The sequence below is a fragment of the Oncorhynchus masou genome, chromosome 4, assembly GCF_036934945.1.
Source record: "Oncorhynchus masou masou isolate Uvic2021 chromosome 4, UVic_Omas_1.1, whole genome shotgun sequence".
Taxonomy (NCBI): Eukaryota; Metazoa; Chordata; class Actinopteri; order Salmoniformes; family Salmonidae; genus Oncorhynchus; species Oncorhynchus masou.
In genome coordinates this window covers 10,377,375-10,402,382 of record NC_088215.1, presented here as the reverse complement: position 1 = coordinate 10,402,382, position 25,008 = coordinate 10,377,375, and the positions used below count along the sequence as shown (strand labels likewise).

The 25,008-nt window shown below is 42.1% G+C and overlaps 2 protein-coding genes across 3 annotated transcripts; both read right to left on the bottom strand.

Moving 5' to 3' along the window:
- Nucleotides 1–115: 115 nt before the first annotated feature.
- LOC135523675 (protein LTV1 homolog) lies at nt 116–10,508 on the bottom strand. 2 transcript variants are annotated; one of them, XM_064950499.1, is made up of 11 exons: nt 10,330–10,508; nt 9,756–9,887; nt 8,483–8,683; nt 8,011–8,101; nt 7,765–7,897; nt 7,279–7,504; nt 4,976–5,103; nt 4,679–4,821; nt 4,437–4,489; nt 4,041–4,241; nt 116–657 (listed from the first exon to the last, which is right to left on the bottom strand). In XM_064950499.1, the coding sequence occupies exons 1-11, from the start codon at nt 10,330–10,332 to the stop codon at nt 544–546; spliced, it is 1,425 nt and encodes a 474-aa protein (XP_064806571.1). In that variant the 5' UTR covers nt 10,333–10,508; the 3' UTR covers nt 116–543. The 2 variants fall into 2 exon arrangements, with proteins under 2 accessions (XP_064806571.1, XP_064806579.1); XM_064950507.1 differs by having other exon boundaries at nt 8,011–8,098.
- Nucleotides 10,509–12,362: 1,854 nt separating this feature from the next.
- On the bottom strand, nt 12,363–23,292 carry LOC135523658 (calpain-9-like). The gene is made up of 19 exons (XM_064950475.1): nt 22,956–23,292; nt 21,416–21,485; nt 19,461–19,579; nt 19,110–19,243; nt 18,685–18,853; nt 18,232–18,401; nt 18,041–18,118; nt 17,710–17,870; nt 17,274–17,431; nt 16,892–17,100; nt 16,622–16,658; nt 16,452–16,532; nt 15,421–15,478; nt 15,111–15,175; nt 13,739–13,807; nt 13,525–13,603; nt 13,173–13,289; nt 12,948–13,006; nt 12,363–12,815 (listed from the first exon to the last, which is right to left on the bottom strand). The coding sequence occupies exons 1-19, from the start codon at nt 23,124–23,126 to the stop codon at nt 12,789–12,791; spliced, it is 2,031 nt and encodes a 676-aa protein (XP_064806547.1). The 5' UTR covers nt 23,127–23,292; the 3' UTR covers nt 12,363–12,788.
- Between the last annotated feature and the right edge of the window lie 1,716 nt (nt 23,293–25,008).

Here is a 25,008-nt window from a genome sequence, read left to right as displayed (position 1 = left end):
ATAACAATAGGCATCTGTCAACACTGGCCAACCTGTCATACTAGATTTACGACCAGTTTTAGGTTGGGCATTGAAATATAATTGAATAACCAAATGAATGTCACACACACAACTGTAAAATAAAACAGACTAAGTGTTTAATTTTTCTCAACAAAAAAAACAGGAAGATTCTTTAGCTTTATTGTATAAGGTAAGAAGGGTTAGTGAACTGCACTCTGATGACTGACATGCTAACTTCAAAACAGTTGATCTATAAAAAAAACAAAAAAAAACATCTGAATTAGCCTGGTCCCAGATCTGTTTGTGCAGTCTTGCAGACTTACTGTCATGGTGAGAATGACCATAGGAGTTGGGGAGAGCACAAACAGATCTGGGACCAGGCTACATTAATCTCTGAACACATCACAAAAAAATGCCACACAGCCCATAGTCCTCGTGTTGGGGGTCCTCTGCAAAATGGCAGTTCCAGGGTTGTTGTCCATCAGTAATCCAGTTAAGAGGATGAGCACAAAGTCAGTCCAAATTCATCTTGCATCTGGGCAGCTAAGACAGCTTTAGACCCTGGACGTTGGAACGCAGGTTCAACATTTGTTTCTCTTGATAGACCTTTTCCTGTTTGAACGCCTCTTTGTTAGCCTTTTTTTCTGTTCTTCGCTCCTGTAGAAACATTCAAGAAATATGGTGTCAATGGTGAAGGACAAAAAGCATTCTACAAGATATCCAAAATACTTGAACCGTATTCATCGATGACGCTTACAAAAAAAAATGTAGTTATACAATGTATATCATTTCAGCAAAAAAAGAAACGTCTCTTTTTCAGGACCCTTTCTTTCAAAGTTAATTAGTTTAAAAAAATCAAAATAACTTCACAGATCGTCATTGTAAAAGCTTTAAACACTGTTTCCCATGCTTGTGTCAATGAACCATAAACAATTAATGAACATGCACCTGTGGAACAGTCTTTAAGACACTAACAGCTTACAGGCAGTAGGCAATAAAAGGTCACAGTTATGAAAACTTAGGACACTAAAGAGGCCCTTCTACTGACTCTAAAAAACACCAAAGGAAAGATGCCCAGGGTCCCTGCTCATCTGTGTGAACGTGCCTTAGGCATGCTGCAAGGAGGTATGAAGACTGCAGATGTGGCCAGGGCAATAAATTGCAATGTCCGTACTGTGAGACGCCTAAGACAGCGCTACAGGGAGACAGGACGGACAGCTGATGTTCCTCGCAGTGGCAGACCACATGTAACAACACCTGCACAGGATCAGTACATCCGAACATCACACCTGCGGGACAGGTACAGAATGGCAACAACAACTGCCCGAGTTACACCAGGAACGCACAATCACTCCATCAGTGCTCAGACTGTCCGCAATAGGCTGAGAGGGCCTGGACTGAGGGCTTGTAGGCCTGTTGTAAGGCAGGTCCTCACCAGACAACACCGGCAACAAAGTCGCCTATGGGCACAAATCTACCGTCGCTGGACCAGGCAGGACTGGCAAAAAGTGCTCTTCACTGACGAGTCGCGGTTTTGTCTCCCCCCGGGGGTGATGGTCGGATTCGCGTTCATCGTCGAAGGAATGAGCGTTAAACCGAGGTCTGTACTCTGGATCGGGATCGATTTGGAGGTGGAGGGTTCATCATGGTCTGGGGCGGTGTGTCACAGCATCATCGGACTGAGCTTGTTGTCATTGCAGGCAATCTTAATGCTGTGCGTTACAGGGAAGACATCCTCCTCCCTCACGTGGTACCCTTCCTGCAGGCTCATCCTGACATTCCACCAGCCATACTGCTCATTCTACGAGTGATTTCCTACAAGACAGGAATGTCAGTGTTTTGCCATGGCCAACGAAGAGCCTGGCTCTCAATCTCATTGAGCACGTCTGGGACCTGTTGGATCGGAGGGCTAGGGCCAATCCCCCAGAAATGTCTAGGAACTTGCAGGTGGAAGAATGGGGTAACATCTCACAGCAAGAACTGGCAAATCTGGTGCACTCCATGAGGAGGAGATGCACTGCAGTACTTAATGCAGCTGGTGGCCACAACAGATACTGACTGTTACTTTTGACCCCCCCTTTGTTCAATTTCTGTTAGTCATTATTCAATTTCTGTTTGTCGCATGTCTGTGGAAGTTGTTCAGTTCATCTCAGTTGTTGAATCTTGTTATGTTCATACAAATATTTACACATGTAAAGTTTGCTGAAAATAAAGGCAGTTGACAGTGAGTGGACGTTTCTTTTTTGCTGAGATGTAATATACTCTGGAAAAAACTGCATATTTTTGTTATTTTGACCAGTTGTCATTTTCTGCAAATAAATCCTCTGAATGACAATATCTTTATTTTGAATTTGGGAGAAATGTCAGTAGTTTATAGAATAAAATAAAAATGTTCATTATACCCAAACACATACCTATAAATAGTAAAACGAGATAAATATAAAAAAACTGGGTAATATTGCAGTGGTCTCTTTATATATGTATACATACAGCTATGGAGAAAAAATAAATATATGTATATACAGTTGAAGTCGGAGGTTTACATACACCATAGCCAAATACATTTCAACTCAGTTTTTCACAATTCCTGACATTTATTCCAAGTAAAAATTCCCTGTCTTTGGTCAGTTAGGATCACCACTTTCATTTTAAGAATGTGAAATGTCAGAATAATAGTTGAGAATTATTTATTTCAGCTTTTATTTATTTCATCACATTCCCAGTGGGGCAGAAGTTTACATACTCTCAATTAGTATTTGGTAGCATTGCCTTTAAATTGTTCAACTTCGATCAAACGTCTCAGGTAGCCTTCCACAAGTTTCCCACAATAAGTTGGGTGAATTTTGGCCCAATCCTCCTGACAGAGCTGGTGTAACTGAGTCAAGTTTCTAGGCGTCCTTGCTAGCACACGCTTTTTCAGTTCTGCCCACAAATCTTCTATAGGATTGAGGTCAGGGCTTTATGATGGCCACTCCAATACCTTGACTTTGTTGTCCTTAAGCCATTTTGCCACAACTTTGGAAGTATGCTTGGGGTCATTGTCCATTTGGAAGACCCATTTGCGACCAAGCTTTAACTTCCTGACTGATGTCTTGAGATGTTGCTTCAATATATCCACATAATTTTCCTTCCCCATGATGCCATCTATTTTGTGAAGTGCACCAGTCCCTCCTGCAGCAAAGCTCCCCCACAACAGGATGCTGCCACCCCCATGCTTCACGGTTGGGATGGTGTTCCTCGGCTTGCAAGCCTACCCCTTTTTCTCCAAACATAACGATGGTCATTATGGCCAAACAGTTCTATTTTTGCTTCATCAGACCAGAGGACATTTCGCCAAGTACAATCTTTGTCCCTATGTGCAGTTGCAAACCAGTCTGGCTTTTTTATGGCGGTTTTGGGGCACTGGCTGCTTCCTTGCTGAGTGTCCTTTCAGGTTATGTCGATATAGGACTCGTTTTACTGTGGATATAGATACTTTTGTACCTGTTTCCTCCATCATCTTCACAAGGTCCTTTGCTGTTGTTCTGGGATTGATTTGTACTTTTTGCACCAAAGTACGTTCATCTCTAGGAGACAGAATGCGTCTCCTTCCTGAGCGGTATGAACCAGACTTGTGGAGGTCTACAATAATTTTTCTGAGGTCTTGGCTGATTTCTTTTGATTTTAACTTCTGACCCACTGGAATTTTGATACAGTGAATTATAAGTGGAATAATCTGTCTGTAAACAATTGTTGGAAAAATTACTTGTGTCATGCACAAAGTAGATGTCCTAACCGACTTGCCAATCTGTAGTTTGTTAACAAGAAATTTGTGAAGTGGTTGAAAAAATAGTTTTAATGACTCCAACCTAAGTGTATGTAAACTTCTGACTTTATATAACTCTATATAAAAAATGGAGCACAGTATTCCAACCTATGACAATTGTTCCAGGAGCTTTTCCAACCATTTTGTTACCAAGCCAACAATAAATTAATTCTCAACATGAACACCCAGTAGGGAGGACAAGACAGAGCTATTAGCCCCAAGTATAGTAACCCACCTTGCGCTCTTCTCTGATAGCCTGTTTCCTGGCTTTCCGCTCCTCCTTGCTCTCCACTCGAGGTCGGGGCTGTGTGGCAACTCGGGGCAGGTCTGAGTCGTTGATACGCTCCATGCGCTCCGCCTGCTTGGCTGTCGGGCCCCTCCCGGGAAGGACGTCCAGAGGAATGCCTGTCCTGGTAGACACTCGGATGGGCTTTGCCTGAGAAGAGAACACAGAAATACACTAAAAGGTCATATCAACAGCAACAATGGCCCGGAGCTGATGCCTTGAATTCACAACTTAGTAGCTAACGTTGGGTAGGAAGACGAGCTAAAAGCCTCACAAAATGTTTAACGTTAGATATGCAACTTACTTACTCCGCTCAAACAACCAACAGAGGAAAACATTTCTTACCTTTGGTGGATCTTTGATGATTTTTGGATGGTTATACAAATTTGAATAGGTACCTTGGACAGTAAAGAAAGGACTTCAATATTCATGAACAAAAAGGGAAAATGTAGTAATTATGGTAATAAAGATCTAGCCAATAGGTATGTCATCAGAACAGAATTGTCATCAGGCATGTACTACAATGGTAATCTTAAAGTGTTAGTTACTGAACAGACAATAGCAACACGTTTGGTAGACTAACTTACTGATAATGGTTTCACAGTCCCACTTCTCTGCCGGTGCCGTCAGGACAATGGTCTCCATCTCCTGTTCCTGTTCCTCTTCATCCTCCTCCTCCTCCCTCACCACTGGCAGCTCTTTAGGACCCAGGGCATCAGGCCTCTGGTAGCTGAAAGAACATAGTTGATTCAATTACTGTCATTATCTATAGTTAATCACACATACACACAAATAAATGCTTATGGTAATCCATTGTGTCCAATGAGGACTTCCACCTCTGTCTTTATCTAAGAGTATTGCTATGGCAAAAGAGTTACACTCACTCTAACTCCTTCTGTTTGAAGTAGTCTTTGATGACCTCCTCCAGGCGAGCACTGTCTGGCTCGATATGCCCTTCCAGCTCAGCGTTGTCCAGGGCCCCAATCTCATCCTCATCAAACTGCTCGAAAAACTATGGGCAACAGAAAGAAACAAGTTCTGAAAACGATACAATGACATTCATTGAAATCATTGTTCGAATTAAAGGAATATCATAAATTGAAATCAGCACCTGAGTGTAGGGCTGTTGCGGTGACCGTATTACCGCCACACCGGTGGTCACGAGTCATGTAGGCAGTCAAATTTCACCTGAGCGTTTAGTCACGGTAATTAGGCTTCTCCAAGCTGATGCTGCTGCTGGTGATCAGTAGCTTACCAAACTGCCTGGTACTCAGCACTCGATTGTCCCTCTAATCACTCTGGCATCAACGCAAATGTAAAGGAAAATCTAATCAAACACTTCATGAGAGCCAATGAGCTCATGTTGCGGCACATTTCTATAGGCTATGCTATTGCAGGAGAAAGCAGAGTGATGGCCGCTAATAAAAAGAGGAGGATCCCATCAGCTTTCTATAGGCTCGGCCTACTATATTTATTTCTCAACTTTCCTAATATTAAGCACATTACTTTCTCTTTACAACAGGAGTATAGACTATCTGGCTGGCATGAAAATAAACCGTGGGGGAAAACCTCCATCACTATTTAAGTGCATAGATGACCTGGATTTTTTCCCACTGCCCGTGTTTCGATGCAGGTGCATGATAATGGTAAAATATAAATAAGTAAAAATATTACACATATATTAAATAGTATATGCAAAGACAAGATTAAATTAAGAATAGTCTGATGGGTGACATTATTAGCCTATCACTTGTGAATGATGCCCAGCATAAGAAAAAAAAAAACTTTTGCAACTTGTTCGAATCATAGTCACACACCTCATGTAGCCTAGCCCATCGGCCTATATGTTTTAATAAGGTTTGCATCGTAATTAAGGTGGCCAAATAACTTCTTAAAATTAAACACATATATCCACTTTACAAGGGGTGTAGAGTCTAACGTGCATACATAAGCAGCGCAAGAGTTTCACATTTGGGGAAGATCATTTTCAGCATAGAAATGCACCTCTATTGTGAAAACATTACATGCATAATCGCATTTTAAGTCACTTTTGAGAATGGTGTTTTCCCGCTAATGGAACATTCGCGCTTATAATGTGAAGAAAAAACTGCATAGTTTATCAACATATTAAGCTAAATGTTCAGATCCTTTGCTTCCACCACATTGCACAATACATTTTTTTAATGCTTGTGGTTGTATTAATTTGGGATCCATTGCATCCCATAACTGTCCCATGCTATGTTTGGAATACTTATTTCTCGTACAGAATAAGTAGACTTTTGTACTATGGGGGATAGTTAATTGACATAGGCTAGTGCTTTTGCTGTTCGTTAGGCCTACTCCTCTTCTTGGCTGACAAAAAGTAAATGTGGCCAGTTCTTCCAATATTCACCTCAGAATTTGATTTTTTATTTTACGAGGCAAGTCAGTTAAGAACAAATTCTTATTTTCAATGACGGCCTAGGAACAGTGGGTTAACTGCCTGTTCAGGGGCCGAACAACAGATTTGTACCTTGTCAGCTCTGGGATTTGAACTTACAACCTTCCGGTTACTAGTCCAACGCTCTAACCACTAGGCTACCCTGCTGCCCATAATATAATAAGGACGCCCGCAGTTGCATCTGCCTTAACTTGTAGCCTGTGAACAAGACCCGGTCACGTGACGGAGAGCCGTGCTTTGGCTTGCGCAGTGCACTCAGGGAGAAGGGCACAACGCAGCACACCGGCCCGCAAAAGGTATGGATTTTTTTAGGGTGCATTACAGCCACAAAGGGGATGCCGCCGTGAAATTCGAGGCATTATCAAGAGCTTGTCGAATTGTCAATGAGAGACTATTGGAGTGTGTACAGCTTGCGGAAAAAAACAAAGCAGAACTCAAGCATTTAAGCAACTTATTTAAAATCAGCATTAGAGTCTCATCATCAAAACATACAGCCCAACGTGTATTAGACTTCTTAAAATGTGGAAGCCAGGAGATGCTAAATGTGTTTATGTTAATTAACGGTCAATCACCATGAGACCGACAGTTATTTGCTTGACAATCACCATCTGACTACATTTTGTGACCGCCACAGCCCTGAGTGTTTATGCTGTTCGATCAGCCAGTCAACCACAGTTTATCTTTTACCAAAGGTCACAAAATGCAACCCAGGTCCAAACCCCAAAAGTATGTCCGGGGCTCACTGACCTTCTCAAAGCGATCGTCCAGCAGTGTGAGCTGTTCGTTCCTCCTCATGACTGACGAGGTCATGGAGTATTCTGTGAAGCGAGTTTTCGTCTCCTCGTCCATGAACATGAACTCCCGGGGGCGCCCCACGCCGTCCTCATCACCAGAGACACCGCCCTCGGAGTTAACGTCTCCCTCAGAGTCGCTCTCCTTTTCGTCTGTATCCTCCCACTCTTCATCGCCATCACTGCAATATGAGAGTGAGTGAGAGAGTGAGTGAGATTGAGTGAGAGAGGTTTCCAACAGCACAAAGGGACTTGGGAGAGCACAGCTTTATTGTGACAGGACTTCAATTTGCAGATGTTAACCAGCTCTTAGTAAGAAACTAAAAACACAAAAAGCAATCCTCTCTCTCTCAACAATTGTAACTTGATTGGTATAGCTCAAAATAATGGGACTTAGGCTCGCTAAACATAAAGAAAACTGATATAAAGTATACATTCTTACCCCACGCCAACAGCTCCTTTGACATCGTTGGCCTTCAAAATGAAGTCGTCATCCAGCATGTTGTCTGGGTCGTCAAAGTCAAAGTCCTCGTCGAGAGCAGCTACGATGTCTGGGTCCATGTCCAGCCTGGGTCCTTTGAGACAAAACACGAGGGAGAGAGAAAAGGAGTTTTAAAAACTTGGAAGAATTCACCGATTTAGAATCATGACCTGGCGTTTGGTTTTGTTACTGACGGAGGCCTCTTACCTGAGATGGGGGCAGCTTTGTTCAACATTCCCACCTCCTCCTCAAACTCTGACGCAAACACAGAGGAGGGCAAGTTGAAGGAGACGGTCTGCTGAAGTTAAAAAGCATAATAGGTTTAATACTTCTGTTTATCACAATTACCTCAAAAATACTGGCTACCCTACTCGCTGTTGCTATAAAATGTGTAGTGGTTATTAAGAGAAATGTAGTCATGATAGCTAATGTTGGCCCCATACCCCATCCTACAGTCAGTCCTACCACAACCTAAAATATGTATTGGGGAAAGTGGGGAAATTTGATCTCACAAATGCAAGCCTCTTAAAAAACTACTCCAGCTAGCTACATTGTTAGCAAAGGACAAGATCATTTCAACTTGTATTTACACCATCGGCGGTTTGGTCCAATATATAGCCCAAACATTCAAACAACTGTTCCACTCAGCAACAACCACTGGACCTCCTGCTAAACTTACAGGAGTAGCCTTTTCCTCCTCCTCATAGTCGTCATCATCCCCATCCTGGAGGTCATGGGTACGTTTGCCTCTCTGTGATTTGCCGGATGAAGCCCACTCTACAGGCCGAGCCGTTTCTCTCAGGTGCTGCAGGTAGTTGTAGTCGTCGTCGAAAAACACCCCAAACTCCCTCTGCTCCTCTTGCCGCTTCTCCACCTCCACCTGAACACAGACAGTAGAGTAAGTGGTTACGGACCATGAGACAAAAAATACAATTGTGCACATAAAGCAGGATTTTTATGCACCAAATATCTTGGTTGTCCTTGGCCAATGAATATCTACAACAAATATGTTTTTGACTTGAAGTGCAACTCTTCTACTAGGACAAGTAGCCTAAATATTGTAACCAATGGATGTCATTTGATGAAAACTGTGACCATTTCTTCCATTGCAACACTAAATACCTGAGTAAAGTTTGGTACATGTACTAACACAGTAGGTACTAGAACCCCTGGGGGTACTTGGTCTATCCACAGGGGGTACTTGACACGAATCTCAATCAAATGTACTTATAAAGCCCTTTCTACATCAGCAGATGTCACAGAGTGCTTATACAGAAACCCAGCCTAAAATCCCAAAACAGCAAGCAATGCAGATGGAGAGCACGGACTCTCAAGACTCATGCACACGAGTGGGTACTTCAGCAGTACTCCGGGCAGAGCAAAATTCAGTTGACGGTACAGCGAGTACGTTTTCTATGCAATACTCATGTAAACACCCTACTCTGTCAATCTTAAATCGGCGTACGGTCACATTAAATCGCAGATTAAAACATTTGCTTTTCTGAGCAATCTTTCAAATTAATAGGACATGTAAACAACTTCATCGGTAGTCCAGCGGTGTCTCTGATCTGCGCATGTGTTTAGCACCAGCACGAGTGAAATGAGTTCGGTACAACTAAACGTATGCGTTTTAGAAGTCGTTTTTCCACATACAAACTTTACATGTCCGAACTCAGAATCAAATATGCTTCCCAAAAATAACATGTTCATGTGTGGTAGAAAGTTTATTTTGATTGGGGATTTCAGGCATTTATCAGAGCGTCAACAGGTAACCTTTTCAGATGTTTCCAGATGTGTCCATGTAAACAGGATTATTAGGGGAATTGTTCTTCTTGCAAAACATGCATATACGTTTTAATCAAACTATTATATTAATCTGACTATCCACAGTAATCTCATTATTAACCATACTCAGTAACCGGTTGGGAACCACTGTAATAACACGTTCTTACCTTTTGTGCGGGTAGGAGGACATGCTGCGGTGCTTTCTCGTCAGCAGCGAGTGGGTCCCTCTGACTTCTGTGGACCAGGTGGAAGGTCACCGCTTTCGTCTTGTCAATGAATGCCTTCTTCCTTTTATTAGGCTAGAAAAGAAAGACATGTAGATAATGCAATTTGTTACATAGTCTTTGGGTCAACTGCATCAGGCTCAGATGCAGCAATATGTCAGTGACCTGTGTTGAGTGGTCACTGTTCATCACAAGCCCTTTGTACATGAGGGTTAAGCAGTAAGAAAGGAAGAACTGTTCTGAAATGTAAATTGATGTTCATGCACCAGCTAGTTAGCTAACTTAGCTTAACTTGCTAACAACCAACACACAATCTAGTTTGTTGGCTATTGCTAAAACGATCAAACTCACCCACACTTGAAACAACATATTAGCTAGCTAACTTGTTTGGTTTAGTAGACATTGACAAGCACAAGAGTTGGCATTATTTATGTAACGTTAGTAAGTTAGGTGCCTGTCTGTCGACATAGATAGAATGCAAAGCTAAAACAACATTGGCAGCTGAACGTGTGCTTACCATAGTTCAATTGGATCGCTGTGAACACACTTTCAAAGTATTTTTACAAAAACGTTTCTGACAGTTATCTCGCGCTAAAATAGTGTCATTTACGGGGATTAAAAAAATATATGTCAATGTTGTTTATCCACGCGGACTCCTTCCTCACACGCTGCTTCTACCATTTTTGGAACAAACCAATTCACAGGACAAAAGGGGTGTACCTGGTTCACTTCATACATTATATCAGATGGCTATACATTCTTGTATTTGTATTAATATATTATGCTGTCAAAGTATGTATTCTCTATGAAATAATTGTTAATTGAAAACCAATTAACTGGAATGTAAGTAGCCTGGCGGGTAGAAGCGTTGGGCCAGTAACCGAAAGGTTGCTGGATCGAATCCACAGCTGACAAGGTACAAATCTGTCGTTCTGCCCCTGAACAAGGCAGTTATTTTTTAATTAACACATCAATGCAGAAAGTACACGGAGGAACACAAGTATATATGAATAATATACAAAGGAAAATGGGGCTAGGGGGTACAATATCACATTACACAAGGACCTTAAGGGACAGACATACTTATACTTCTAACAGTTTTTTTGTTAGAATATTTAATTGTCTTAAAATATAGTTCAATTTCTTTTTGTAAGGTAAGACAATGTGTTTTGTTTGTAAATTTACATTTGTGAATATGAAATTTGGCACAACGAATAATCAAATGTATTACATAAAATTGTATCAACTTATTTCTATCTTAGGTAAAGAATTCAAGCAGTACATCTCTACACAATAGTGCAAAATCTCCATAAATGCGTTAAATTATAAATCTACTGATGTCTTGCATGAATACAATGCCAAAAAAGATGCAACACGTTTCTGGGTGGTCATTACAAAAGGAGCAATTTGAGTTTGTTTTTCATAAACTTCTTCATATAGTGTTTGTCAGGATAATATTTATGAATAATTTTAAAAGAAACGTACTTGATTTTGTTAACAAGTAGGTTCTGAGGGTCAGGTCTTGACACTCCTGAATAATAAAGCAACACCTGAGCAAGGCAGTTAAACAACTGTTCCCCGGGCGCCGATGACGTGGATGTTGATTAAGGCAACCCGCCGCACCTCTCAGAGGGGTTGGGTTAAATGCGGAAGACAAATTTCAGAGGAATGCATTCAGTTGTACATTGACGAGGTATCCCCATTCCCATAATACGTGTTCCCCTTCAGTTGGTATAACCCAGACGACCAAACTAATCGATAATGAGCAACAGGAATCACAGCAGGAATCACGATCACAGCATCATCCAGCTCAAGACTTCCCGATATTTTGTGTAACCTTTATTTAAGAAAGTAAATCAGAAAAGAACAAATTACTATTTACAATGACGGCCTACACCGGCCGAACCCGGAAGTCGCTGGGCCAATTGTGCGCCGACCTATGGGGCTCCCAATCACGGCCGTTTGTGATACAGTCTGTTTTATTTTATTGGCACGAAATCTACAAAGCTTTTGTAATGTGATGTGAGCTATAGCCAATGAGAGCTCGCCAGAGAAGAAGCCAGTGAGATTACTTTATTTTGCATCACCCATAACGCGTAGACTATAGAGAAGGAGCGATTACTACCGCTAGTATACTGTTGCACTTGCCTTTAATCAAAGCCACATTGTCAAATCGCTACAGCTCTGAAGTTCACAAGCAATGTTATTAAATTCTATATGTTGGCTAGGTATTTCAACTCTGGCAAGCGTGAATGTCTGACTGAAAATATTTCAGGCTGCTTTGAGCCACTGCTCCTTGCAGCTCCATTAAATAACACAATTGTTTTCTTGAGACAGCGAGGTGTCGACAATCCTCAACACCAAGTGAAGAATCTTGCAGCGTGTGATATCAGAGCCCAAAATCAATATCGACTCATTGGAGATCCACCATAAATATTTGCTTATTTAAGTAGGGAAATTTGTTTAATTTCTTCTTAGCATGCTGAGAAAGTATTCTACATTTGAATATTTATGGACAAATCTAAAGCTCAGACACAGACAGCAGATATTACATTTTCATAATATAATTTTTATTTGGTTTAATCCCAAACTGAGAAATCAACTGAAACGGTGTGTCAACATGATGAAACTTTAAAAACTTGATCAGTGCATTATTTATTATTGGAGCATCTCTGTAAACAGAATTGAACACAAATCCCTCTGATTGTCAAATACAAGAGGCATAAGTTCCAAACTGTGGCACAAGTATGTTGGTTTTGTTTTAAAACAAAATGTCTCTATTGAGTGAATTCAAGAGAGACAAAGGCATACAACGTTAAAACATACCTATATAGCGTATGTTTTATGCATGAATTATAACTAATGTATCCGCTAACCGCGTTCCCAGCGGGAACGACTCGATATTAGTGTATTTGCAAGCAACACATATTGCACCCCAAGCCCGTTATTTTACTTTGTTCTTCCACTGGATCCTCTTCAGACGTTCATGGAAAGAAGGAGGAACTGAAAATACACAAGTTATTTCATAATCAAAAGCAAATCATGTCTTGGTGGGCACATCACACCAGATGGAATTTTACAGTGGAAACATATTATACAAAATGTAATGTTCATATTATACTATGTTTATTATACCTGCAGTATGTTCATGTTGACCTGACCTGTCTTGCTTTGGTCCAATGCTTGGAAAACCCCTGGGGGAGGACAAATATATATTTTTTTGTCAACAACAAAATATAACATTGGGTATGTCCAACAACTCCAAAGCACTAAACATCTTGAGTGTTTACTTGTTCCATGAAAATGCAAGTTATTTGAGCAGATATATCCCATAAGGTGGTACAGTCCCTTGGTACTCACTGAACATATTTTCCAGGCGGACAATGCAGGTGAGGTAGTCATCAAAGTCGATGTCATAGTTCTCATCAGCGAACCTCAAGCCAAGCAGCTGGAGGAGCTTAGTGTTCAGATGCATGCCTTGGATGGTGGAGACAGAATGTTACTAGTTAGGCTCTGATTCACACCTAAAGTCACACTTTTGTCTTTCTGCCCCCCCCCCTGAAATGTCTTCCTGAGAAAGTGTGGGAGTACTCAGAGAACGAGACTTTCAAGATCAAAAGACAGGATTCAACACTAGCATCCTACCATTGAGATATGACCTTCTATGCAGGCATTCTGTTCTAACCCCATGTACCACGCTGTAGTCTCTCACCTGCTGCTTTCAGAGCTATGCGGAGCTCATAGGAGGACATCTTCCCTGACCGGTCTGTGTCATAAGAAATGAAGAGCATCTGCAACCAACACCATAGACATCGTTATCACCTCAACTCCACACACGTTCAATATTAAATTGACGTCATAGGTTATTGTATAACAATGTATATGATATTGTAACTGACAGCAACATGTTGTCATGCTGTACTTACAATCCATTTCTTCATCTTTTCCCAGAAGACCTTGAACTCCTGAAACTCAAGCTGCCCTGAATTGTCAACCTGGATTGATCTGTCAAGGCAAATAACGTACACGACCAAAAGTATGTGGACACATGCTCGTCAAACATCTCATTCCAAAATCATGGGCATTAATATTGAGTTGGTCCCCAATTTGCTGCTCTAACAGCCTCCACTCTTCTAGGAAGGCTTTCCACTAGATGTTGGAACATTACTGCGGGAACTTGCTTCCATTCATCTACAAGAGCATTAATGAGGTCGGGCACTGATGTTGGCCGATTAGTCCTGGCTCGCAGTCGGCGTTCCAATTCATCCCAAAGGTGTTCGATGGGGTTGAAGTCAGGGTTCTGTGCAGACCAGTCAAGTTCTTCCACACAATTGACAAAACATTTCTGCATGGACCTCGCTTTGTGCACAGGGGCCATGTCATGCTGAAACAGGAAAGGTCCTTCCCCAAACTGTTGCCACAAAGTTGGAAACACAGAATTGTCTAAAATGTCATTGTAGGTTGTAGTGTTAAGATTTGCCTTCACTGGAACTAAGAGGTAGCCCGAACCATGAAAAACAGCCCCAGACCATTATTCCTCTTCCACCAAACTTTACAGTTGGCACTATGCATTACATGAGGTAGTGTTCTCCTGGCACCTGCCAAACCCAGATTCATCCATCAGACTGCCAGATGGTGAAGTGTGATTCATCACTCTAGAAAACATGTTTCCACTGCTCCAGAGTCCAATGGTGGTGAGCTTACATCACTTCAGCTGAAGCTTGGCATTGCGCATGGTGATCTTTGGCTTGTGTTCGGCTGCTCGGCCATGGAAATCCAGACGAACAGTTTTTGTACTGACGTTGCTTCCGGGGGCAGTTTGGAACTCGGAAGTGAGTGTTGCAACAGAGGACAGACACTTTTATACGCGCTTCAGCACTCGGCGGGTCCCATTCTGTGAGCTTGTGTGGCCTACCACTTCCCGGCTGAGCCGTTATTGCTCCTAGACGTTTCCACTTCACAATAACAGCACTTACAGTTGACCAAGGCAGCTCTAGCAGGGCAGAAATTTGACGAACTGAATCGTTGGAAAGGTGGTATCCTATGACAGTGCCATGTCGAGTCACTGAGCTCTTCAGTAAAGCCATTCTACTTCCAATGTTTGTCTATGGAGATTGCATGACTGTGTGCTTTATTTTATGCACCTGTCTGCAACAGTGTGGCTGAAATAGCTAAATCCCCTAATTTGAAGGAGTGTCCACATACTTTTGTATATATAGTGTACATTGTAAAAGCATGAATCCAGTAATGCATTTTTCCAAAGCCTCATTATAGGTGTTTAGGAGAGGTGAAGGATACATCCATCAGGTTGATGATGCTGTGGCAGGTGTTGAGACTCAGACCGTCAAACTTGATCTCTCTCCCTGAAGGAAAAGAGAGGAACATCATAAATTCCTGAAATAGTCATGACAATATTATAGGATCTGTAATCCATGAGCGTATAACCTCACAGACCCAGAGTGTACAAGTAATTTAGCTTTAAAGAGTCAAAAGTCAAACAATGTGCGTGTGGATGTGTATTCAAGTGGCATTCGTTGAATTGCTCTTTATGCCAACGTCTGAGTTGTAATAACACACAATGGATGGAACTTTTAAGAGGGCTGCTTACTCCTGCTAAGTACTCCATTCAACACCTGCTGAAGCTCCCTGGCAGAGATGGCCTGGTCCTAAGGAGAAGACACAATAGACAAAACATGATATTCTGGCTATGACCAATGAGTGGCGCACACGTTTCAAAATGTATTCGCCACAGGACACAACAGGTGCAAAACAGTACAGTCAAATTTTGTACATTTATTTTTATTTTACCTTTATTCAACTAGGCAGGTCAGTTAAGAACAAATTGTTATTTTCAATGACGGCCTAGGAAAAGTGGGTTAACTGGGGCAGAACAACAGATTTGTACCTTGTCAGCTCGGGGATATGAACTTGCACCCATATGGTTACTAGTCCAATGCTCTAACCACTAGGCTACACTGCCGCTCCTCACTGAGACCTCTTTCAGGTCAGTGCCAGTACCTTATTCAATGTGTAGGGGTACTGGAGTGGTTGAGGTGGGTTTATACATAAAAAGTGACTGGTTGTAGGATATACATGTAAACAGGGCTGAAAAGTGACTGGTAGCAGGAATATTTAAATACGTATGGTAATATACAGTACCGATGGTAATATATACATGTAAACAGGAGTAACAGTGACCAGTAGCAGAAATAGATAGATACTAATGGTAATCAATAATCAATTAAGCGCAGCGTAAATGGTAGTAATAAATCAAATCAATAATAATTTTAGCAGCAGCGTAGGTGTGAGGGGGTGTAAGGGTGTGGCATCAATAATGAGTGTGTGAGTGAGGCTGTATGCGAGTGTGTGTGTGTGTGTGTGTGTGTGTGTGTGTGTGTGTGTGAGAAAGAGTGACAGTGAAGGTGTGTGTGTCAGAGTGGGAAGAGTGTGTGGATCGTCTGTGGGAGTGGGATATTATAAGAGGGAGAGCAGTAGTTGTTAGCCATTTAACAGTGTTATGGCCAGGGGATGCAACATTACTGTATTCCTTTCGACATGCTTATAATATCGGAATCAGTGACATTGCCAGTTCAGCATAGACAGCTCTCCTCATTTCTTAGAAGATTTTAATTTTCTTACCGAACCAGCAATCTTTTCAAACATTCTCCTCAGTCCCTTCTCCTCATCCGTCTCCTCCTCTGGTAGACTGGGCATTGGAGGCTGAGAGATACATTACAATAAATCATCAACAGGAAGTACAGAGCGTCTCAGTGTTGCAGTTTTGTGATATTCAACAGCAGAGTACTTACATCTGGCAAATCAGCATCTACTGTGTTACCCATCTCCCTGTTGATGACAACACCCCGTGATTAGCTTTCTCAAATCACAAACATTAACTTGTCCAGCACATCTTACATTGAACGACAATTTAGGCTACATGCCATATTAAAAGTCAAATACGTCTTAGCGTAGATTGGCTACAGCCATCAAGTGCTTTCATTCAACCTTTCCCTTAACCAACTATCTGCTGGAAACTAATACTGATTCACAGGCAATACTCCCAACCGTAAATATCATACATGGTTCCGGCTGCCTTCTCCGAGAAGATGCGTATGATGAAGTCGGCCTCGTCGTGGGGCTGGAAGGTGGTGGGCACCAGCAGGTAGTTCCCTGGTGGCAAGGTGAAGCGCTCAGAGATCTCCCTCACGTTGATGTAGGTCTTACTGCGAGCCTTGGACCCATTGTAGCGGAAGAAGTCTTTCCCCAGATGGTCCTCATCTGCAGGGGCCTGAGGGAGAAGAGAGAGGGAGGGACATGTTTTTAAAGACCCTTCAAATAACGAATGAGTAACTTTGTGATTAACAAAATAACTGTTACTATAGGTAGCATGTACTAGGAAATTGAAAACCCATGTATTCCTATTGTTTGTGCATATGGTCTCTTGCATGCAGTGTCTCTAACCTCGTAAAGAGCAAAGCCAATGGTTTGCAGGTCCAGTCCCTCTTTCCTCAGCGCACGGCGGTTCTTCTGCATCAGAGCAATGACCACACTGCACTTATCATTATTATCGTCAGCATGCAGCAGGGTCAGCTTGAACTGAGGGTTGGTCCAAAATGTATCTGGGGGAAAACAGGTTTAAATGGTTGCATTACTGCTGGGCTGGAACAAAAAGCCTATATACACTATCTGGCATTCCAGAATCAGGGTTGGTCACTACAATTGGCATTCCTTTTATCTGGGTCATCAAACTTTGTATGAACCAAACTGACTGTCACATTACGAGGCTCAGACGTTCAGATAGAAATGTACTGTGTAGAATATATATGTTAATCATGTATAATAGGGAATCAAGTCAAGTCTATTCATTACATTTCTGTCTGCAACCTTGTCCTCTCACCTATGAAGTTTCTGCAGCCGCCTGCGGTGGAGCCCCGGATCCAGTTGCCCTCGAACATGTTCACCTCCCACTTCCGCTTGGTGTCGTCCGTCAGAGAGTCCGGCGTCAGGTTGCAGATCTCTATCTTGTCGTAGTTGGCCTTGAAGTCCTCAAACTCCATCCTGAAACAAGCAACCATTTTGATTCAGAAAAGGCTTCACTGTATACAGGATTGGACCTAGACCTTGTCCGGTAACTGTTCAGAGCCACTGGAAAACCTATTGCTGTTGAACATGCGGGATGTAGTGCCAGATGTAAAACTAAAACTATTAAAATCGCTGTTGTTACTAACCAGAATTCACCATCATCCATGGAGTTCTGAAGAATGCGTTTTTTCTCAGAACTGTCGATCACATTCCACTCCCTAGACCTGTAAGAGAGAAAACAGATAACAGAATAACCATGTTCCCATAATGCGTAGTGTATGCTAGTTTTTGTTCCTACTCATCTCAGCCACGCCTGATGGAAATTAACTGCACTCACTCATCACTCCAGGCACCGTTCCATTCCACCTGTCCCCAAGGGTTCCTGATCCGGATCAGCTTGACCTTTTTCCCTCTGTAGTTAACCTCCTCAAGGCCTGTGATGGAGTAGGCGTGTCCCTTCACCAGTCCTGAAGCTGTCTGGGCCTCTGACTCAGCAGAGCTGGTGATCTGGAGAGAGGAAAAATCACAATCTGTATCCGTCACCAAAGACCAGGACTGTCTCTCAGACCTGGACCCGTATTCACAAAGTGTCTCGTAGTAGTAGGAGTGCAGATCTAGGATCAGGTCCATCCTGTCTATATTATCTTATTCGTTGTGATCTAAAAGACAAAAACTGATCCTATATCTGACCGGCACTCCTATTCTGAGACGCTTTGGAAATACAGGACCTGGTGTTTAAGGACCCCATGTATAATGGTCTTCCAGTGAAACTGGTTTAGGAGGCCCTTACGTCTATAGAGCAGCCCATCATTGAGCCTCTGTCGTAGGCCTTCTTCATGATGTTGAAGAGGTCGGTTGGAGCGCTTTTGGTTTCGTACGTCTCCCCAACGCCGCCGGTGAAGTCCTCCATGGCCTCTAGGGTAGAGCCTCCCTTCAGGGACTCATAGCTCCCATTCAACCTGACAAGACAAGGAATGGAATTGGTTAACTGGGGATACAACGGGCATCAAATAGCAGGCATTTGAAAATTAACCCAAGCTTTGCAGCTAGTGTCCTGCATGCATTTGGTGAAAAATTGGTTGCAATCATCCAATGCTCATGTTTTACATGAACGACACACTATCAAGCAAACGTGACAATAGTTGTACAAAACACCTATTTTAGTTTGCATAAATGTTATACCTGTACTTTTCAAAGTTTACAAGTTACGCATACTTGGCATAGGCCTTCTCCAGCAGTGCGCTCCAAAACTCGTTGTTGGAGGCAGAGTGGAGCAGCACCAGGCGGTTCCTCACAGCAGGCAGTCGGTCATCCACCACCACGTCCAGCCATCTGTTGTGCTGCCAGAACTGAGGGGAGAGACATGTCAGACTATACTTACGGATGACTTCCTTCAACTGAAGAATTGTGTAATCACTGATGTCAATAGAGTAAGTACGATGTAACAATTAACATGTAAGACTGAAACATTCAGTGAATAATGTAATATTGTCATATAGATCAAATGCAATGTTCTGTCAATAAATGTGAAGGGGCAGTTGATAGCTGTGTAGTGGGCGAGTCTACCTGGAAGTGGAAGATGCCGGCGTAGCTGCGGTCAAAGCCCTGGTCGTTGGGCACCACTCTGGTCAGGGTCTCCTTATGGAGGGTCAGAGAGGCAATGGCCGCCAGGAGCCAGCAGTCCCCTGGGTGAAAAACATGTGATGAGTCAGGACCTACACACTAAAAGCCATGGACATAACCTTCCACCTTAGCTGACGTATGTAATGCTATAGAGTCTAAGTCTTCAACTCAAGGCCCGGGGGCCATATCAGGCCCACAATCTGCTTTCTTGTGGTCCCCAGACAAATATCTCATTGTTATTTCTAGTGTTTGGATATCGATGTATGATATACGATTTGTATCATACAGTGGGGCAAAAAAGTATTTAGTCAGCCACCAATTGTGCAAGTTCTCCAACTTAAAAAGATGAGAGGCCTGTAATTTTCATCATAGGTACACTTCAACTATGACACACGAAATGACAAAAGAAAATCACATTGTAGGATTTTTAATGAATTTATTTGCAAATTATGGTGGAAAATAAGTATTTGGTCACCTACAAACAAGCAAGATTTCTGGTTCTCACAGACCAGTAACTTCTTCTTTAAGAGGCTCCTCTGTCCTCCACTCGTTACCTGTATTAATGGTACCTGTTTGAACTTATTATCAATATAGAAGACACCTGTCCACAACCTCAAACAGTCACACTCCAAACTCCACTATGGCCAAGACCAAAGAGCTGTCAAAGGACACCAGAAACAAAATTGTAGACCTGCACCAGGCTGGGAAGACTGAATCTGCAATATGTAAGCAGCTTGGTTTGAAGAAATCAACTGTGGGAGCAATTATTAGGAAATGGAAGACATACAAGACCACTTATAATCTCCCTCGATCTGGGGCTCCACGCAAGATCTCACCCCGTAGGGTCAAAATGATCACAAGAACGGTGAGCAAAAATCCCAGAACCACACAGGGGGACCTAGTGAATGACCTGCAGAGAGCTGGGACCAAGGTAACAAAGCCTACCATCTGTAACACACTATGCCGCCAGGGACTCAAATCTTGCAGTGCCAGACGTGTCCCCCTGCTTAAGCCAGTACATGTCCAGGCCCGTCTGAAGTTTGCTAGAGAGCATTTGGATGATCCAGAAAAAGATTGGGAGAATGTCATATGGTCAGATGAAACAAAAATATAACTTTTTGGTAAAAACTCAACTCGTCGTGTTTGGAGGACAAAGAATGCTGAGTTGCATCCAAAGAACACCATACCTACTGTGAAGCATGGGGGTGGAAACATCATGCTTTGGGGCTGTTTGTCTGCAAAGGGACCAGGACGACTGATCCGTGTAAAGGAAAGAATGAATGGGGCCATGTATCGTGAGATTTTGAGTGAAAACCTCCTTCCATCAGCAAGGGCATTGAAGATGAAACGTGGCTGGGTCTTTCAGCATGACAATGATCCCAAACACACCGCCCGGGCAACGAAGGAGTGGCTTCGTAAGAAGCATTTCAAGGTCCTAGAGTGGCCTAGCCAGTCGCCAGATCTTAACCCCATAGAAAATCTTTGGAGGGAGTTGAAAGTCCATGTTGCCCAGCAACAGCCCCAAAACATCACTGCTCTAGAGGAGATCTGCATGGAGGAATGGGCCAAAATACCAGCAACAGTGTGTGAAAACCTTGTGAAAACAGAAAACGTTTGACCTCTGTCATTGCCAACAAAGGTTATATAACAAAGTATTGAGATAAACTTTTGTTATTGACCAAATACTTATTTTCCACCATAATTTGCAAATAAATTCATAAAAAATCCTACAATGTGATTTTCTGGATTTTTTTCTAATTTTATCTGTCATAGTTGAAGTGTACCTATGATAAAAAATTACAGGCCTCTCATCTTTTTAAGTGGGAGAACTTGCACAATTGGTGGCTGACTAAATACTTTTTTTGCCCCACTGTATAAGAAGTACTATGTATACAAACCTAGTGCTCCTTGACATATGTCTGTCCTATCAGCCCCACCAACTATGAATTCGGGATTCTCACAAAGTTCCTGTAAAAGAATAGGAGCAGGTATAAGTGGCTTAGTGACAGTGGAGAAACAGGTTTAAAAAGGAGATGGGGTTTGGAGTGACTCTGCCGTTTCGGGAAGGTGTGTTCACATTCCTGGCATCTTAAATCAGTCTAAGTCCCTGGGACGCGGAAACACAGAGAGACGGTACAGCTATTCATTCACAAGGATCAACCAAGAGAGAAATGCTTAAGGATCACAAAAAAGGATCTTAGTTGGATATTTCCCATTTTAGTCACTAATGTTACAGGGAGAGATGGTTTTCTTAAGAGGTTTGAGGTATGCTAGTTTTAATAGTTGATCACAGATCTTAATAGTTACACATTGCAGTATCAACCTTGGCAAGGCACTTAATCTCAATGGCCTTGTGTAGTCAGTGGTATGTTTTGAAATGCACAGTGTAAATGTTTCTGTGGACATATGAGTTAAAACTGATTAGCGTAAGCTCTTAAGATTAGCTCACCTCTCTGAGCACATAACCTGTCAACCACCACTCCCAGCAACGTCAGAGAGAAACCATTCAGCGCAGGCTTCAAGGCTACATTCCAGAAGACTGTGCCCTACACGTGAGACAGGCACGTACAGTATCTCCAGCTTCAAATGTGTACATAGGACATTTTAAAGTTTCAAAACAAACACTGTAGAAAGGGAATTAGATATTAGCCAGATAAAAGTATTGGCTAATACATTCCTTTCTTGCAGAACTGGTTTTAAAGGGATGGTTGGATAAAAGCTTGTCCTCAACAGACAGAACTGGCTTGGTCTTGAGTAGTTGATATACAGTGCCTTGCGAAAGTATTCGGGCCCCTTGAACTTTGCGACCTTTTGCCACATTTCAGGCTTCAAACATAAAGATATAAAACTGTATTTTTTTGTGAAGAATCAACAACAAGTGGGACACAATCATGAAGTGGAACGACATTTATTGGATATTTCAAACTTTTTTAACAAATCAAAAACTGAAAAATTGGGCGTGCAAAATTATATAAGTTCAAGGGGGCCGAATACTTTCGCAAGGCACTGTATATATATTTTTTTATTTATTTGACCTTTATTTAACTAGGCAAGTCAGTTAAGAACAAATTCTTATTTAATGACAGCCTAGGAACAGCGGGTTATCTGCCTTGTTCAGGGGCAGAACGACAGATTGTTACCTTGTCAGCTTGGGGATTCGATCTTGCAACCTTTCGGTTACTAGTCCAACGCTCTAACCACTAGACTACCTGCCGCCCCTATAATGTGAATAAGGTAAATATAAGGATTCTATACTTTAACATTGCAAAGTGTCTTGCCTTCAGAACAAATTAGCACAATCTACCTAAACAGAGACCCCATCCAGGCCATTCACTCTCAACGATCAACTGCAAATGTTCTAATTACACTGTAATTACTGTATTCTTTCAGTCACATTAGCGCCCTCGGAGTAGACCCTTTGTACTGTAGCTTACATACCCCAGGTCTCTTCCATTCAAAGTTGATGGGCACGCTCTGGCTGTAGTAGAGGGATGAGTCGCAAGCAGGGAAGTCTGGGTCCTCAAACAGTTTCTTCTTCTGTAGACACTCCTGCCTCAGCTGCTCAAACGTCTTCCCATCCGCTTGGGTGCTGATGGACTTGGCGGGCATCTTGAGGGCTCAGACTAAAGGGGAAACTTGGGAGAGATGGAGAAGGACAGTGTGTGTGTGGGGGAGAGATGTCTCTTGTTTGTGAGCAGTGACAGAGACTGGGAGAGAGAGGAGTGTTGGTTGGGTGTTTTGCAAATCCTGTTTCTTTGATGTTTATGTGGTTTGGACGGAGTGACAAGCCTGTCAAGCAGGTGGGTAGATAGGTACACACCCTCCTCTGACAAACTGGTTTGTTCATTCCCACGGCAACACACCTGACCTCACCCACTTTCCCTGCCCAACTGGCTGTTAATCCTCACTCTCTGATATAGGAGTTCACTATAGAATGTGTTCAAGAATGTCAGGTTTTTAGGTAGTGACAGATTTGTCATCACTGCTAACATGTTATGCATATTTGAAGTGGAACAGCACAAGTTCAGGTTTTAGATCAGGATCATTTTGTGGAGAAATAGTTATTAAAAAGCCATTTAAAAATAAAAACTCTCAATTACAAATAGAAGTCTGATATGAACAGAAAATGTCTGTCAACTAACGAGTATCCATTTGTTATCATTACCATTATAGATATGAAGCCATATAAAACACTCCAAAGTCCCAATCTTTCTCTTAACTTTATCAATTCATCTTCACCCGCAAACATGCAACAGGGTGCCATCTCTCTTGAAAAATAAAAACCAGGTACAGCCAGTCAGAGATTACAAAAATATATTTACACTTCTCAGCATATTACAAATAATGCCACTGACAGAATGGTAAAGAAACAAAGTACAGTTGTCATTCTTTCCCTGTGATTACTCTCATATTGGTCGCAGTTCAGCATTTCATAGCATGCCAACATTCTCAGTTAGTGGTGAGGACAAATCCTGGGGAGATGCTTATTTTTAAACAACTCAAGTAATCGAATAGCCAGAGACCCATTTTTTTTAGATCAATTTGGATTTTGTGCATGACCGAATAAATCAGGTGTTGACCCTCAAGGCACTAGACTCAAAATGCAATCCTCATCCGGAACCATGCAAGCTAACATTCTACCTGGAAACTCTACTTAGATGTGAATTTATTGGAAATATTTGGGAAACCTGAAAAGTTATGAGGTCTCACTAGTAGAACCCATCAGGTAGTTCTTGGTGAAAATGCCATAAATCAAAAAGTTATTTCCAATGAATCTACCCTCTTACATGTACAGTTGAAGTCTGAAGTTTACATACACTTTAGGTTGGAGTCATTAAAACTAGTTTTTCAACCACTCCATAAATTTCTTGTTGACAAACTATAATTTTGACAAGTCGGTTAGGACATCTACTTTGTGCATGACACAAGTAATTTTTCCAACAATTGTTTACAGACAGACGATTTCACTTATCACACTGTCATAATTCCAGTGGGTCAGAAGTTTACATACACTAAGTTGACTGTGCCTATAAACAGCTTGGAAAATTTCAGAAAATGATGTAATGGCTTTAGAAGCTTCTAATAGGCTAATTGACGTCATTTGAGTCAATTGGAGGTACCTGTGGATTATGTCAAGGACTACCTTCACACTCAGAGCCTCTTTGCTTGATATCATGGGAAAATCAAAATAAATCAGCCAAGACCTCAGAAAAAAATTGTAGACCTCCACAAGTCTGGTTCATCCTTGGGAGCAATTTCCAAATGCCTGAAGATACTACGTTCATCTGTACAAACAATAGTATGCAAGTATAAACACCATGGGACCCTGCAGCTGACATACCGCTCAGGAAGGAGACGCATTCTGTCTCTTAGAGATGAACGTGCGAAAAGTGCAAATCAATCCCAGAACAGCAGCAAAGGACCTTGTGAAGATGCTGGAAGAAACAGGTACAAAAGTATCTATATCCCCAGTAAAAACAAGTCCTATATC